The 14,974-nt window shown below is 39.0% G+C and overlaps 1 protein-coding gene across 1 annotated transcript in view; it reads right to left on the bottom strand.

Moving 5' to 3' along the window:
• Nucleotides 1–2,336: 2,336 nt before the first annotated feature.
• Nucleotides 2,337–14,974, bottom strand: part of tox3 (TOX high mobility group box family member 3) — a gene marked incomplete at its 3' end in the record, with an annotated part of 50,673 nt that continues 38,035 nt past the window's right edge. Inside the window, 5 exon segments of the mRNA XM_024296263.2 lie at nucleotides 2,337–2,869; nucleotides 2,961–3,041; nucleotides 3,154–3,384; nucleotides 3,465–3,728; nucleotides 13,031–13,279. Of these exon segments, the coding sequence (XP_024152031.1) occupies nucleotides 2,337–2,869; nucleotides 2,961–3,041; nucleotides 3,154–3,384; nucleotides 3,465–3,728; nucleotides 13,031–13,279 (1,358 nt within the window).

The raw sequence follows: 14,974 nt of genomic DNA, 5'->3' as shown, positions 1-14,974 counted from the left end.
TAATTGAAAAGAAAACTAAAATTGAGCTGCTATCAGTAATGCTCAGGAGCACATTCTGACTCCTAATTTGTAACTAACATCAACCTGTGTTTAAAATGTCTCCACCGCTGCTGCTAGAGAGAGAGAGAGAGAAAAAAAAGGGTTCTTTGGGCCAGTGGATTCACAGCCCATTGTGAAGATATGATAATTATTGTTTGCCTGCCTTCCCTCCCCCGCTCTCCATATTATTCAAGGGAGCTCAGCAAACCCCTGGGGATGTCTTGGAAATGAAGCGATTTTGAAGGGAGTAAGAAAGAGGCAGAATCCAATGCACTGGTGTGTGAGAAGGGGGCTGTTATTGAGACAAGTACCAGTTACATGCTGACCTTGTCTGGTATCAACACTGTTTTTTTCTTTTTTACACACAGTTACAATGGACTTCCATTCAAATCACTGAGAAACAGCACACATTATAATAAAGCCGACACCAATGTTGATAGATCCCTGCAATGTCTTTTTTTCCTTGTACTCCATAGAAAACATACAAATTTCTATTTTTTTTCTTTGTAAGGAACTGTGACCTTTTCATTATTTATTAATATTCTTTTCAGTAGCTACCAAGGGAGTATGAAGAAATACCTCATAGGAATTATGGCTAATATAGCTTTTCAAAGAAACTGATTGCTTCAAATAAATATTTGTGATTGATACTTTAATTTGAACAGAGACACAAAGAAATATATAATACTTCTTACAAAAAAGGATAATATTATTGGTGGAATGTCTCTGTGGGTTCATGGCTGAGCAAAAACATTAAATAACGTCATGTTTTTCTTTTTTTTCCTTTTTTATCGTGAGCTGTAAACACGTTTTCAGATATGCATTGGACACGTTTGATATGCAGTTGGTTTGTAAGCAAAATACAAAGAAAACGCTGCTAAAAAAAGTATAAAAGAGCAGAAATGCACTATGTGATATAGCAATCCACAGGTCGTTTAACATTGTTTTAATTAAAGCCTCACATATTAAAACTTTACAACAGGTGATATGAAAAATGTACAACATTTTAGGTTTTTTTTCCCCCAGGGACTTCTGTACAACTGGCAAAAAATATGTCCGATGCCTTTTTAGTTGGCTTTGGCAGTGCAACAAACTGGCTCTGCGAATTATTATTATCATTTTTTTTCTTACACAATGACAGTATCAAGGAGCAGAGTAAAAATACTTCAATCCCCAAACTATCTGCCCTGATCCAGAAATTTGTAGGTACCATAAAATATCCCCTTTGTTACACAAAATAAAAGCATAATTTAACTGTTAAACATCTGACATAAAAACAAATGAAAGAAGGAGCTTCTCGTATGCTTGTGGGAGGGGTGGTGCCAGCTACACCCTTGTGGGCGAATTGTTTTTGGGGTAGATTACTGATTAAGGAGATCTCGACGCTCCCCTCTCTACAAAAACATGTACAGCAGATTACAGCTACAGTCTGATGTGATGACATGAATGATTTATGGCAGTTTCTGCCTCAGTTCAGTCCACATAAATGCATCTCGAGACTTTTTATTTCCCATTGTCTTCATTTGTCAAAGAGTGAGGTGGTTCAAATGTGTCTTTGAGCGTCACTGTGAGGGTTTGAAGAGTTCCAGAGAGACGAAGACTGGTGTGTGAGTGAGTGAGTGAGTACTGGTTTCCAGTGAGGATCCTGTGAGTCATTCTGTCCAGGCAAGAAGCGATAAAAATGCTTTCGTTGGTCCTTATTCTGCACTCAGTGGACAACTCCGGCCTCATAAATAAAGCTTTGCTGTTAAATAAAACTGATAGACTTCTTTCAGCAAACGTTGTTCCCAGTCAGTTGAAATGAACAACCGAAACACCTCACAAACAATCACTGGGTGCTCACCATAATATTTTATCAACAAAACCCCAGCTAAAGTTTTTGCCCCCCTGTACATGTATGTGCATATCTGTCTACAACAAAGGACAAGTTCTTTGTATAACATTCTAATTCTTACACACTTCTTAAGTGCAACTTAGAAAAGCAACATGGAGCGATGCTTTTATTCTATTCCTGTTCTTTGAGAGAGGATTTTTATTTGGCTCAGTAAATGCTGACCTGGGACAGGACCTGGGCGTGGGCCTGAATTTGGGAGGGGTGTGGTTGCTGCTGTGGAGTTGGCTGGGGGCTGCCAAGCGATGCAGAACCTCCCACTGAATGTGGGGTACCAGGAGAGGGCTGAGATGGAGAACACTGCTGCTGCTGCTGCTGCTGTTGCTGCTGCTGCTGCTGCTGGAGATGTTGGATCTGCTGCTGATGCATTTGATGCTGCATCTGAATGTGCTGCATTTGCATCTGCTGCTGCTGCTGCTGCTGCTGCATGTGGTGCTGCTGCAGCTGTTGCTGGAGATGGTGCTGGAAATGCTGATGCTGCATCTGCTGCTGGATCTGCTGGTGATGCATCTGCTGCTGCTGCATCTGATGGTGCTGGAGGTGCTGTTGCATCTGCTGTTGCTGCTGAAGCTGCTGCATGGCATGCTGCTGCACCGGTTGCATGGGTGGACTCATCTGAGACACCCCTGTGGACTGGGCACTCGCCATTATGGACCCTCCAGAACCCATCTGGCCCAACAGCTGCGGCGGCATCCCGGGGGACATATTCTGGTGGGAGACCGTAACCGAAGTCACGATCTGGCTGCCCCCTAGTCTCATCTGCAGTGGTTTGGGGGCGATGGCTCGTGGCAGGGCCTGTTGCAATGCCTGGGCAGCTGATGGCATGGAAGGGTGCTGGTTGAGGGGCGAAGGCAGCACAAGGCCAGGAGACAGGCTGGTGGAGGCCAGGGTTTGCTGGACTGTTCGAATAGTCTGGGCCTCAGCGGACTCTGCTGCAGCCTGATGAGAGTGCAAAAAAAACATGATTTTAAAGGAACATGCAAATAATTTCATAATTTAATGTTTGCAAGATTAAAAAAGGAGGTCTCACCTTAGATACCAGACTGGCACGGTATGCAGCCAGAGCTTTTAAATATTCTTTCTTGGCAGCTTCAGTTTTGCTTTTATAAACCTGTAAAAATGTGAAAAATATTTGAAGTCTCAGGTAGACACAACAGATTGCATTTTCTGTCTAAATCTTATTTTCTGAAATATACCTCTACTTTGAAGCATTTATAAAGTACCTGTTTCTGTTCCTCTCCTAGGCCGTCCCACATAGACGCTACAATCTTGGAGACTTCCCCAAAAGTAGCGTTAGGGTTTTGACCCTTGATAGCAGCCTGAGTGTCTCTAAAAAACAAAGCATACGCCGACACCGGCTTCTGAGGCTCATTGGGGTCCTTCTTCTTTTTCTTCTTAGGAGTCTTGGGTTTCTTGGTTGGATCTACTGGGGCTGGTCGCTTCTCTCCAACCACCTAAAATGAAAGAAAGGAATCGATGACAACTCAACCCTCTTAAAATCCTTTCATGCAGTAGTATAAAAATCTTTGCTAACCCTGTTGCCATCATCTTGCTCGTCTTCATTGATGGAGCTGGAAGGAGAGGGCGTGGCCGACTTGCTGGCGGGAGGTGAGGGCGAGGTGTGAGCAATGTTGGGTCCTGCCATGTTCAGGCCCACTGAAGCGTTGAGCTGGGACTGGTTGATGGCAGACATCTGATTCCGTGACATCATAGCATTTGGGCTGTTCATGCTTATGATTGACTTCATCACCATGGATGGATTGGATGGGTATTGATGGAGATGTCCACGTCCAATATTCTACAAAAAACAGAATAAGAGAGAAGTCAAATAGGTGTTTTCTAGCTTCTTATCATTTATCCTTTTTCTAAATGACTGGGTTATTTTCTGACTGTTAGGACCTTGTGTCTCTACTTCAAACACCCATAATTACTAAGGCTGTGTCTGGAAATACAATACGTATCACATAACACATGTATCAAAACAAAATTACCAAATGTATCCGAGGATTGTAACAGAGACAATATATCACGTTTTCAAAGTGACTTTTAAAAACTTTGAATACTAATATACCTTTAACATGAACAGAATTGAATAAAATACATTTTCTCTAACTGTCAGAACATTAAGCACTGCAACTTTATCTTAGATACACGTTGTGAAGTTATGAATTGTTTTTTCCACACTCATTGGGGTCTGATTTCCACAACAAAATACTTATTTATATGAAATAAAAAGTTTAAATGTTCTCTGACCAATAAGGCTCTTTAGTTATGATTACAAAGATAAAGTGCTATTCGTGTCCAAAACTGCCTAAATGTACTTCATGAGTTAGCAAATGGCTACTGGAATAAACAGCTAAAGAACCAACAAGGCAATCCAACATCTGTCTATTTCAGCTCAAACTGAGTCTTGTCATGGAGCTGCGTAACAACACCTGCATGACTACACTACCGAGCATACAGGAAGTGGTTCTCATCATGTGTTGTTGTATATCAGAGCTAGGGCTGGGTATTAATTATAATTTCCAGAAACGATTCGATTCACAAGAGCCTGGATTTGATTCCGATTTTTTTTTTTATTCTCTCAATTCAATTTGATTCAATTTAATTTTGAGCTCACACAGTTTACACATTTATACGCATTTGTTTAGAAATACTTTAATAATCTACAATATATTTTTGAAAATATATATACTGTATCTGATAGAGTTCAGATACTGTAAAATATATTAGTGAAATAACTAGATTGTTAATAGCATACATGGTTTCTCAAAAGAAGTTCTAACAAAAAAGTTCAGATCATTCACATTGTAAACATTGTTCTGCCTCTTCTTGAAGGTGTTTCAGTCGGACCACTAGGTGGCGATGGCGCTATAGCAGTACACTTTTTTGCAAAAGAATTAGACGACAAATGGTTACTTTAAAAAATATTTCCTTAAAGGAGTTTAGAAAATTCATGCCTATGAGTATATAAATCTGCTCATTTAGCATTAGCCGCCTTATGGGAAAATCCATTAAACGTTAGCATCAAGCTAGCGAACTTTAGCTTTATGTGCTAAATCGATTTATATTTTTATGAATCAATTATTGATCTATTAAGCTTAAGTCAATTCAAATTGATTAATCAATTTTATCAACCCAGCCCTAATTGGTGCGGTGCAGAGCTACTGAAAGAGGTTCGGTGTGGTGAACTGCCAACTTGAGGTCGGAGGTTTTTTGCCGATAAATGATTATTTTAGATTGTTTTGGCACTATTTGAAATATCGCGATAATTCACTGAATCGATTTTTCCTACATCCCTTATCTACTTAAAAACAAAAAAAAAAATTGTCAGGAAACTTTTTTTTAAAAACAGATGGTAAAGAAACAGTCACCACGTCTACAAACTATGATTTGGTATGATAACAGAATTTAAACTAACAAACTCAAAAAATAAATAAATGGAAAAGGAAGTCTCTTAACATCTATGCAAAACAAAAATGTTGTTTTTTTTGTCTAAAAACGCATCAATATTAGATATAAATAGATATCTTGACCGGAGAATAAAAATTCCTTACCCATAATTAGAGGGCTTTAAGGTATTAAGTTATTTAAAAGACTCCTGTGGGTCATCTTAGGTACAGCAAACGTCTTATACAAAAGTCTGCTACAATACTTCAAAGACTCCAGAACGCCCTTATCTTTGAGTCCCACAACATGGCAGTGCACTGAAGAAGCCTCGGGCCAATATCCTTTATGTCAGGTTACAACTCTGTGAAAGAGGTGCTTTTTCTCACGTTTGCCTGTGAAAGACCAAGACTCCCATGCAATCAACTTCATAAATCAACCAGCTGAAGGGATGAAACGCAGGAGCTTTGAACAAATCTCAAGTCTTTTACTGTCCATTGTATAATGTAATTGCCTTTTCCCCCTGTCCTTTCAACAACTAAAACATTATGGCTCTTGCAGGAGTCTTAAAAAAAAGTTGCATGCATGTTTGGATTGATTGTGGGGAGGATGAAATTACAAGGTTTGCCAGCTCTCCAGAGGCAAGACTGATCAGAGAGCCAACAGAGCTGACATGAAATCTCCAAGAGGACGTGAACAGAACAGAAAAGGTTATTTGTTCTCCCTGGGTACATCCATCTGGTATTCAGCAGCACAAACTCAATCTCTCCCAACATCAACACATCATAAAGCCATGCACCTGGCTTTATTGAAGGAACCTTATGAATGCCTGTCTTCAAAAACAATATTGTAACACCATTTCAGACAGGCACATATTGGATCTACAATCCATTTCTTTCTCATACCATGTCTGCTGCTTATCATAAATACAATCTACAAAGTGGGAGAGGATTCACATTTACATGTGCGAGCAGGTCTTTGGAAAGTTAAGGAAAGAAGTGGAACACACAATGTTCCAATTCCTAAAATACAAGAATAAAAGCTCCTTTAAACAAGCCCGTAACCAAATTACCATGATTTACTCTTCGCCGTGCTGTGATCCAAGTGCCAATGTGCTTGTCATTACTGAGAACTTGATGGCTTGCAGCGAACAACCAAAGATGCACAAACTGAGTTTATTAGTCATAGCCATCTGTATGTGCAGTCAAAAAAACATTTGTTCAATCCACGTAGAGCAATTTTGCCTTTAAGCAATGGTTCAGACTGCCATTTGTCATGAATATGGCAAAAAAAAATAATAATTCTCCAAATGGCTTCATATTGAATGCTGCTCATTTTAGAAAACATGCACCGCTGACCACACAGTGACACTTGATTAAATCTCTTCTAGCAGTCTGCCAAATACATTATTTACCCCAAAGTTAGTGTAATAAAGGGAATTGCAGCAGTTTAGGCATTAGAAACTCCTGCCTAAAAAAACACAAAGTCTTGTTAGAGAAACAACAGCATGAGCAAATCTGATTAAAACGAAAACAAAACAGCTATTAATAAGCCAGTCAAACACATGATATTAAGTAACAGATGTCCTGATTGGGAATATGATGCGATACTTGGATGTTTGCTTCTGTGCCGCTGCCTTCTCATTTGCATTTTGATTGCACTACTGCCAGCAGTCACAGCCAGATATTTTGATAGTCATCATGAATCTGCAAATACGTCTTTATCTTGAGTACACAGTAGCCAGATGTGCCCTCCTTAGTGCGATCTGTGTGCGTGTGTGGGTCGGTGGGTGTGTTCTTTGTGTGACACTAACAAGCTGAAATGTACTCTCTAATCATTTAAGGATTTCTCAATGTAAATCCAGTTTGTAAAAGTCCCCATTGTGCCGGTTATAATGCAAAAGCTGGAATGGCAAGAAATGCCATTATGCTGCCAACAGTATGCGGCGCAAAGACGAAGGAAACGGAATGTTTTCTGTTTGGTACATCACTGTTTGCCTCAGCTACTTACAGCACAGGAAACACTCCAGGCAAAGCCACATTCTAAGGAAGAATAAGAATAAGTAGTAAGAAAAAATGTGTTTTTAACTAAAAATACAGGCCAACTAATACAAATACATTATTCATTCGCTCAGTGATAAAAATCTCAGCCCTAATGTCAATGAAAAAAGCCCCCCAAGTCTGTTTTTTTAAGATATTGGAAATCAGAATTTGGGGAGAATTTATGAACAGTGGCACAAAGCTGTAACAGACTGAAAAGAGTGTTAACAAGTTCAATTTCCATTCAATCAATGCCAAAGCTCTTGGAAATGTTCCATGGCAGGAGAGGGGTAAAATCATCTATATGGTAATTATAAGGATGAATCCCCAGTAACTTTGGCCAGCATGAAAGGTCGGTCCTATTAAAGATAGTTTATCAGTGCTGTGCACATATTCCTTTACTCTACCTTTAAATGGGAACATCTTTTTTTTATGCCTTCTATTTTCTGCAACCTGCTGAAGTCTGTGCTTAAGCCAAATGGGAAAAATGGAATTCTGAATGTGGGTAAAGGCTATAATAGCATGAAGATAAATTGTTTTTCTTTCCTTTGCCTTGTTGCAGTCAAACACACTTCGCTGTCCTTCCCCCCTCTGCGGTGTGCAAAGTCAGTCTCTATTTTACCAACCTCTAACCCCCACTTAAAAACAAATCTCCCTGGTTCTCCTCCCCCCATGGAAGTCTGGGGTTAGTACCCCACCTCCACCCGCTGGTCTGGTACAACCAGTGACCCAACACCCCTCTCCGCCGTTTCTCCCAATGCATTATGTGTATTTAAAACGTGTCCAACATGACATCATTCCAGTTTTAAAGCCGTATGAGAAAAGTAAATTACAGAATCAATCATGTAGAAGGTCAAGCTGAGACTTCATTTCGAGTATTGCATGCCTGCATGAATATCTTTCATTTCTGACTGACCCAATATGTCACAAGAGCTGTCTGTCGAGAGATAGAAAAGAAAAAAAAAAAAAAGAGAGAAAGGAACGAAGGGAGAAAAAAATCCACTCTCTTAAATTGATGTACAACTCATGTCAGTGCTTCTTGGCTTGAAAGGGAGATAAGAAGGATGTGTAGAAAAACATGCTTTCTGCAACAGTGCTCACATTTTTTCTTTCATTCAGTGCACAGTCGCTCCGGACCAATCAGAGCTGAGGGTATTGTGTTCAGTGAAAATCTACACAGCATCGAGGCGTATCAAATCATGTAAACAACAAACTACAAATGGCTTTTTCAGCCTCACTTTCATCTTACACGATCCAGTATTATTAAATATTAGCATATTTTTGCAGCTGTTAAGCTAATGGCAAGTGAAACAGCTAGTTGGTAATGAAAAATATATAATGTGTCATCGCGCAGTGGTAAATGTAATAAGACGGCAGGGCTCATATCTCCTGAATATTGATTTTAACATCCAATACAACCAGTTGACTACTGTAGGCTTCGAATCCAATCACAGAGGACACAAGAGCCCATTTCAGTACACGCTACCTCGTGTCAAGGAAAAAAAAAAAAAAAAACGAAAATGTGGTGAAGGCACCAGGTGTTTTTTGAAATAGAAACCGCAGAGCCTTGCTGTGAAGCAGGGAGAAAAATCGAGAAGAAATTGTGAATAAAGCAACAGTGGCAGCTCTAACTCCAGTACTATTTGGCACTATTGAGACTCAATCAGAAATCAGGAGGACACATGCTGGGAGACAAAAATGAGAGTCAGAAGCTTGTTAGGAGAGCAGATTAAATAAATAATGACTTCAGATTCAGGGCTTGCCAGGCACATTTGCAGCTGAGAAAATGCATTTTTCTTTGTGGAAACCCAGCATCTGTGGCCAATTTGCAAGACATACGCTGAACATTAAGCAGGGAGGAATTAACAGAACACTTGGCAATGCAATGACATGGAAGACGCTTTTGAAAATAGCCCAGGTATATTCACTGGTTGGATTTCTCATTAAGTTGTGATAAGAGACTGGCTTTCACACACACGCATACGATTCTGCACCAGCAGGCTAGCAAAGAGGAAGAAAACCAAAACAAGTGTTTGGGAAATATGAGCATGGCGCCTTGATGAGAAATGTAATTGCAATAGTGCACAGTTTATTTGTTTGCCCCTGCAGCCATAACAAATAACACAGAATATAATCATGTATATGAGGTTGTCATTCCTTTATCAGAGTGCTGACAAGATGACAAAACGCCCCTCTCAGGTCCTTCGTACATCATTGTCTACGAATACACAATTCCCTGCAAACGGTGCTGTTACTTATCTCATTTAGGAGTAGCACTGCCACAAATGATTATTTTTAATCACCGATTATTTTTTCAGATTAGTCGACTAATTGGGTCATGCGCAAACTGGATGTAAAGCACACATCTTAACCATAAATAGCTTTAAACTAACTACAAATTTGATATAGAGCATTACCTGCGATAATGATAATGTGAATGCTGTAAGCTGAATTTGGCCGCTGAAGATGCTAGTGTTGATAGCTGAAGACGCTAAAATTGTTAGCTAAAAACACTCAAGTTGATAGCTGAAGACGCTAAAATTGTTCGCTAAAAACACTCAAGTTGATAGCTGAAGACGCTAAAATTGTTAGCTAAAAACACTCGAGTTGGTGGCTGAAGACGCTAAAATTGTTAGCTAAAAACACTGGAGTTGGTGGCTGAAGACGCTAAAATTGTTAGCTAAAAACACTCAAGTTGATAGCTGAGTGTTAGCTGAGTATCAACACTAAATTGATAGTTAAAAAAACTGAAGTTTATTGCTGAAATTGCTGAAGGTAAAGACTCAAAAAGCCAGCTAAAATATTAGCTAAATCCTAAATTAGCCTCAAGAACTGAAAAATCCTAGATTAGCCAAAACAGCTAGCATGCAGCTGAAATGTTAGCTAAAATCTTGAACAGCCTAAAAAAACAAAAATAGCTAGCTTGTAGATTAAATATTAGCTAAACTTCAAATTAGCCTAAAAAAATCATAATACATGCCAAAATAGTCCAAAAAGCTAGCATAATGCCATTATAACTTTCCACTTTACAACACTCCGACTCCATATAACATAAAGTAACAACTAATCGACTATTAAATTAGTAGTCGACTATTTTAATATTCTATTAGTTGACTAATCTTGGCAGCCCTATTTAGAAGTTGCATTCTCTTTCCAAAGCGCAGATAAAAGCACAGATGAATCGTCTCTAGAAGCATTGTCAAGAGACTTTTGGGGATCAATCCCATTTGTAGGAAAAATGAAGGGCCACCACAAGCCCTCTCGCACTACAATGTGCGATGACTGATAACGAGTGAGTGGTGTGCCGGCGACAATGCCACAAGGCAGGGAGCGGAGACCCACATTCTCCCTTCACTTTTTTAATAGGGTCTCTGCACAATCAGAGACATGAGCCATGCAAATGGTGTTAAAGAGGAATAATGTTTGAGAATCAAATCTAATCCTCCAGCAAGTCGCGAGAACAGTCAGGAATGTAATTGTGTCAAGGTTCCGTTTCTTCCAGATGCAGAAAGCTTAACTGACCATGAAATGAAAATTCCTTAGGCAAAAAGCCTTCTGGGACTCACTTACTGTATGCTGCAGAGATATTTTAAAAGCGGCAATTATTTTATATGATAAAAGTATGGAGTAAGGAAAAAAAAACTCTCTGGAATGTAAATAAATATCTAAAATGATCCTACAAATTTGTCAAAGGAAGGGAGTAAAAGGACTGAGAGGGAGGGGGTCAAACGCTCATTTCACATATTCATACAGTCCTGATGATAATAGCACCTCTTCTCAATTGAATGTGATTTGTGGCTCACAGAGTAAATGTAGCACCAATATCATCATTTCCTCACTCGTGCCTTTGTCCTTTTATTTCTTCTCCTCTAAATGAATCCTCCATTTTTGTAATGGCTCTGTAAGACATCTAGTCAGCCGCTGACATTTCCATTTTTTCCTCTCCGGTGCGTCTATGATTGTGGCATTTGGAAATGACTTTTCAATAAAACAACAATCTCACAATCAGCACGCATTAGCAGCATTAACAAAAGTGATTATTTTACTCTTCGGATTGAATAAATCTGTTGACTGAATTCATCAAGACCCGACGAGGAAGACTACAAACACAAATCATATAGATTTCCAATACAATGTGTATGTTTTCAACCACCTCAGCTCAGCATTTACAGAGCCAAAAAAAGGCTCCAGGAGGTTACATGAATTAAATATGAGCGTATGAAGCTGCAATGCTTGTGGGGCCATTTCCACTGTCCTCCCCAGGATGAATGTATACTTTGTACTCTCAACACCTGGGATCAGTTCAAATCAGTTCACCATACAAAGAGTGATCACAGTGAGTAGCACGATATCATGACATTTACTGAATAGGATCATGCACATCCAGTGATGCAAACAGATGCAGTGCCAGGTGCTCTGTCAACATGGGATGCTAAAACTGTGAAGGTGACATTACGGGTTTAGCAAAAAACAGGCTCATTAAAATTAGTGCTGCCACAAACGACTAACCACCGATTATTTTTTCCGATTAGTCGACAAATCAAGTAAAACACACATCTTAACCATCATTAGCTTTAAACTAACTAAAAACTAGATATATAGCATTACCTGTGATAATGCTAGTGTGAATGGTGTAAGCTGAATTTGGCTGCTGAAGATGCTGAAATTGATAGCTGAAATCGTTGAAGCTAATAGCTGAAAATGCTGAAGCTGCAGCTAACTAAAATATTTTTTAAATGCCAAATTAGCCTAAAAAACTGAAAAAAAGCCTAAATTATCCAAAACAGCTAGCATGCAGCTGAAATATTAGCTAAACTCCAGATTAGTTTAAAATACAGAAAAAAATTCTTAGCTAGCGTAGCTGAAATATTAGCTAAATTCCAAAATAGCCTTAAAAACGGAAGAACTCCTAAATTAGTCAGAATAGCTACCATGTAGCTGAAATATTAGCTAAACTCCAACTTAGCCTAAAAAACAGAAACAAATCCTAAATTAGCCAAAATGGCTACCATGAAGCTGAAATATTAGCAAAACTCCAGATTTGTCTATAATACTGAAAAAAAAAATCTTAGCTAGCATGTAGCTGAAATATTAGCTAAACTCCAACTTAGCCTAAAAAACAGAAACAAATCCTAAATTAGCCAAAATGGCTACCATGCAGCTGAAATATTAGCTTAACTCCATAGTAGCCTAAAAACTGACCAAATCCTCAATTAGCCAAAATAGCTAGCATGTAGTTGAAATATTAGCTAAACTCCATAGTAGCCTAAAAAACTGACCAAATCATAAATTAGCCAAAATAGCTAGCATGTACCTGAAATATGCCAAAATAGTCCAAAAAGCTAGCATAATGCCATCATAACTTTCCACTTTACTACATGCTGACTTCATATAATATGAAGTAACGACTACTAGACAAATAAATTAGTCGTTAACTATTTTAATAATGGATTAGTCGTATAATCGATGACTAATCTTGACAGCCCTAATTGAAAGACAGAAATTAGTGTCTATAAGATACTAAATCACATCTTGAAGTTTAGATACATCATCAAAAACCTCATCTGGAGCTACAGCTGCAAAAAAGTTCATGCAGGAGCAAGACGTCTGGGTGATAAACGAGGGACAGAATGAATGGCTGTCTTGATTTATATGTATTTATGACGGTGCTTACCACAGGATGGCCAGTGTTGACAGACATCCCTTCTTGGTCAATCATGTTGCGGGAGATGGTAATTGAGGGCAGATCCAGGCTCTGTGGGGGGAACTGGGGTATCATGGGACCCCTGTGCAGAGCTGGGGGCTCTGGCATCTGCGGGAACGGTGAGTCCACTTCTGGTCCCAGACCGTGCTCTGTCTCAGGTGGAGGCGTGATGGGAGGAATCTCAAACTCTTCATCTCCCAAGCTGGGCGTATGGAAAGTCTGCAAGAAAGACGAAGGAATTATACAATCCGGAAAATATAAAGAAGAAAAGCTTTCACTGAGGTGGCCTTTATCTAACATGCCCGAGGACAACCTTTAGGGATTAAATCAGACAACTTTGCTAAACAGAAAGTGTTTTACTAGAACGGTAATACACTTGCATCTAAGTGCACTATGATGTAACATTTCTTAAACCTACTGAAGTCCACTTAGAGAAAAAAAAAGGAAGGAAAAAAAAGGCAAATGCAGAGGAAGACATGAAAAGCAAAAAATATCAAGCGGAAATCACAGGAGAGAGAGGAAACATGATAAAAGCCCTTAATCTTGGGGATGGAAGATGTTGGGTGGAAGTGCAGTGAAAATACACGTCACAGGGAGACGGGTTTAAAGAAAAAATTTCAAAGATTATTACTCTTGGCCAGAAGTGTTTCTTTTTGTTCCTCTCGCCTGCACCCTTAAATCTGCTCATCAAACAGCCTAATCCTTCTGCCTTTCGAATTAAAGCCTTCAGTCACACTTAATTTGCTTATGTGCCTTCTTGGAGATGGGACTGTTCATCTACTTGGGTCTTGTTTTCATCATCACATCTCATGAAGCTACTCACTAGAAAGGATTTTCAGACTCTGACAATGACCTCACTGCAGGTCCACATATTTGCAGCGTCAAACAGCACGCCGCCTCAGCGCCTCGCTGTGACTGCTGCTACTAACTCACAGAGAAGGCATTGTAAAACCTATAAAAAGATGACTTTCTCTCCCAAAAATCCAGGAATAATTCATCTTTCAAGATCCACTCCAATGAAAATGGTGAACCAACTCAAATCATTGTGAATCAGAAGCAGATGAAAAAATATGTTTGGGTTGTACGTAGTGCTGCCACAAACAATTATTTTAAAAGACTAATCACTGATTATTATCATTATTATACCCCTCAAGATGACGTAACAATTTAATATCAATTTTAAATATAAATTGTGTATAGGGTCAAAGGTCACCTGTCAAAATGAGTTTGATGGGAAGTATATTCCTCATCTCTCTAATAAGGTTGGCATCTGAAATAAGCAAATGTAAGTTTTGGTCTCACTGACTCAAATAATGAAAAAAAGTGCATTTTTTGGTCACAACTTTGTTCAACTTTACTACACTATGATTCCTTATAATATAAAATAAAGACTAATCGACTATTAAATTAGTCATCTACTATTTTAATAGTCGATTAGTTGACTGAATGTGGCAGCCCTTGTTGGAAGGGGCTGTAAGATAGTGGGAGGACGTGTAATTGAATGGATAAGAGGAAAATTTGTAATAATACTATGACTTATAAAACATTTTTTTTGTAGTCTAAAAACAGCAAAATGACACATTAAAAGACCACTAGCAACACTCTTACAATAGATCAAAGGATGATCAGAGAGGGACTTTAAAGAAAAAAGTCAGTGTTACAAAACTACACAACCAGGACATTATTCTACTAAATCTTTACTGTTTTAGCATGACATAAATCTAGCAACTTTGCTTAAAAAAGCTTGTCAACAGGGCTCGCTCAACAACCATCTTGTGCTCCTTCTCCCTGTCTCTGGAAAAGGATGGAATAACAGAAGGGGGACAACGGGGAGAAAATGCCGACACAGACCTTGATTAGGGAGTATTAATGTTCCCCTTGCTTGCTTTAGCACACAGACACTTGACACTAATT

Source organism: Oryzias melastigma, linkage group LG3, assembly GCF_002922805.2.
Source record: "Oryzias melastigma strain HK-1 linkage group LG3, ASM292280v2, whole genome shotgun sequence".
NCBI lineage: Eukaryota > Metazoa > Chordata > Actinopteri > Beloniformes > Adrianichthyidae > Oryzias > Oryzias melastigma.
The sequence above is the reverse complement of the archived record's forward strand: the minus strand, read 5'-3'. Positions and strand labels throughout refer to the sequence as shown.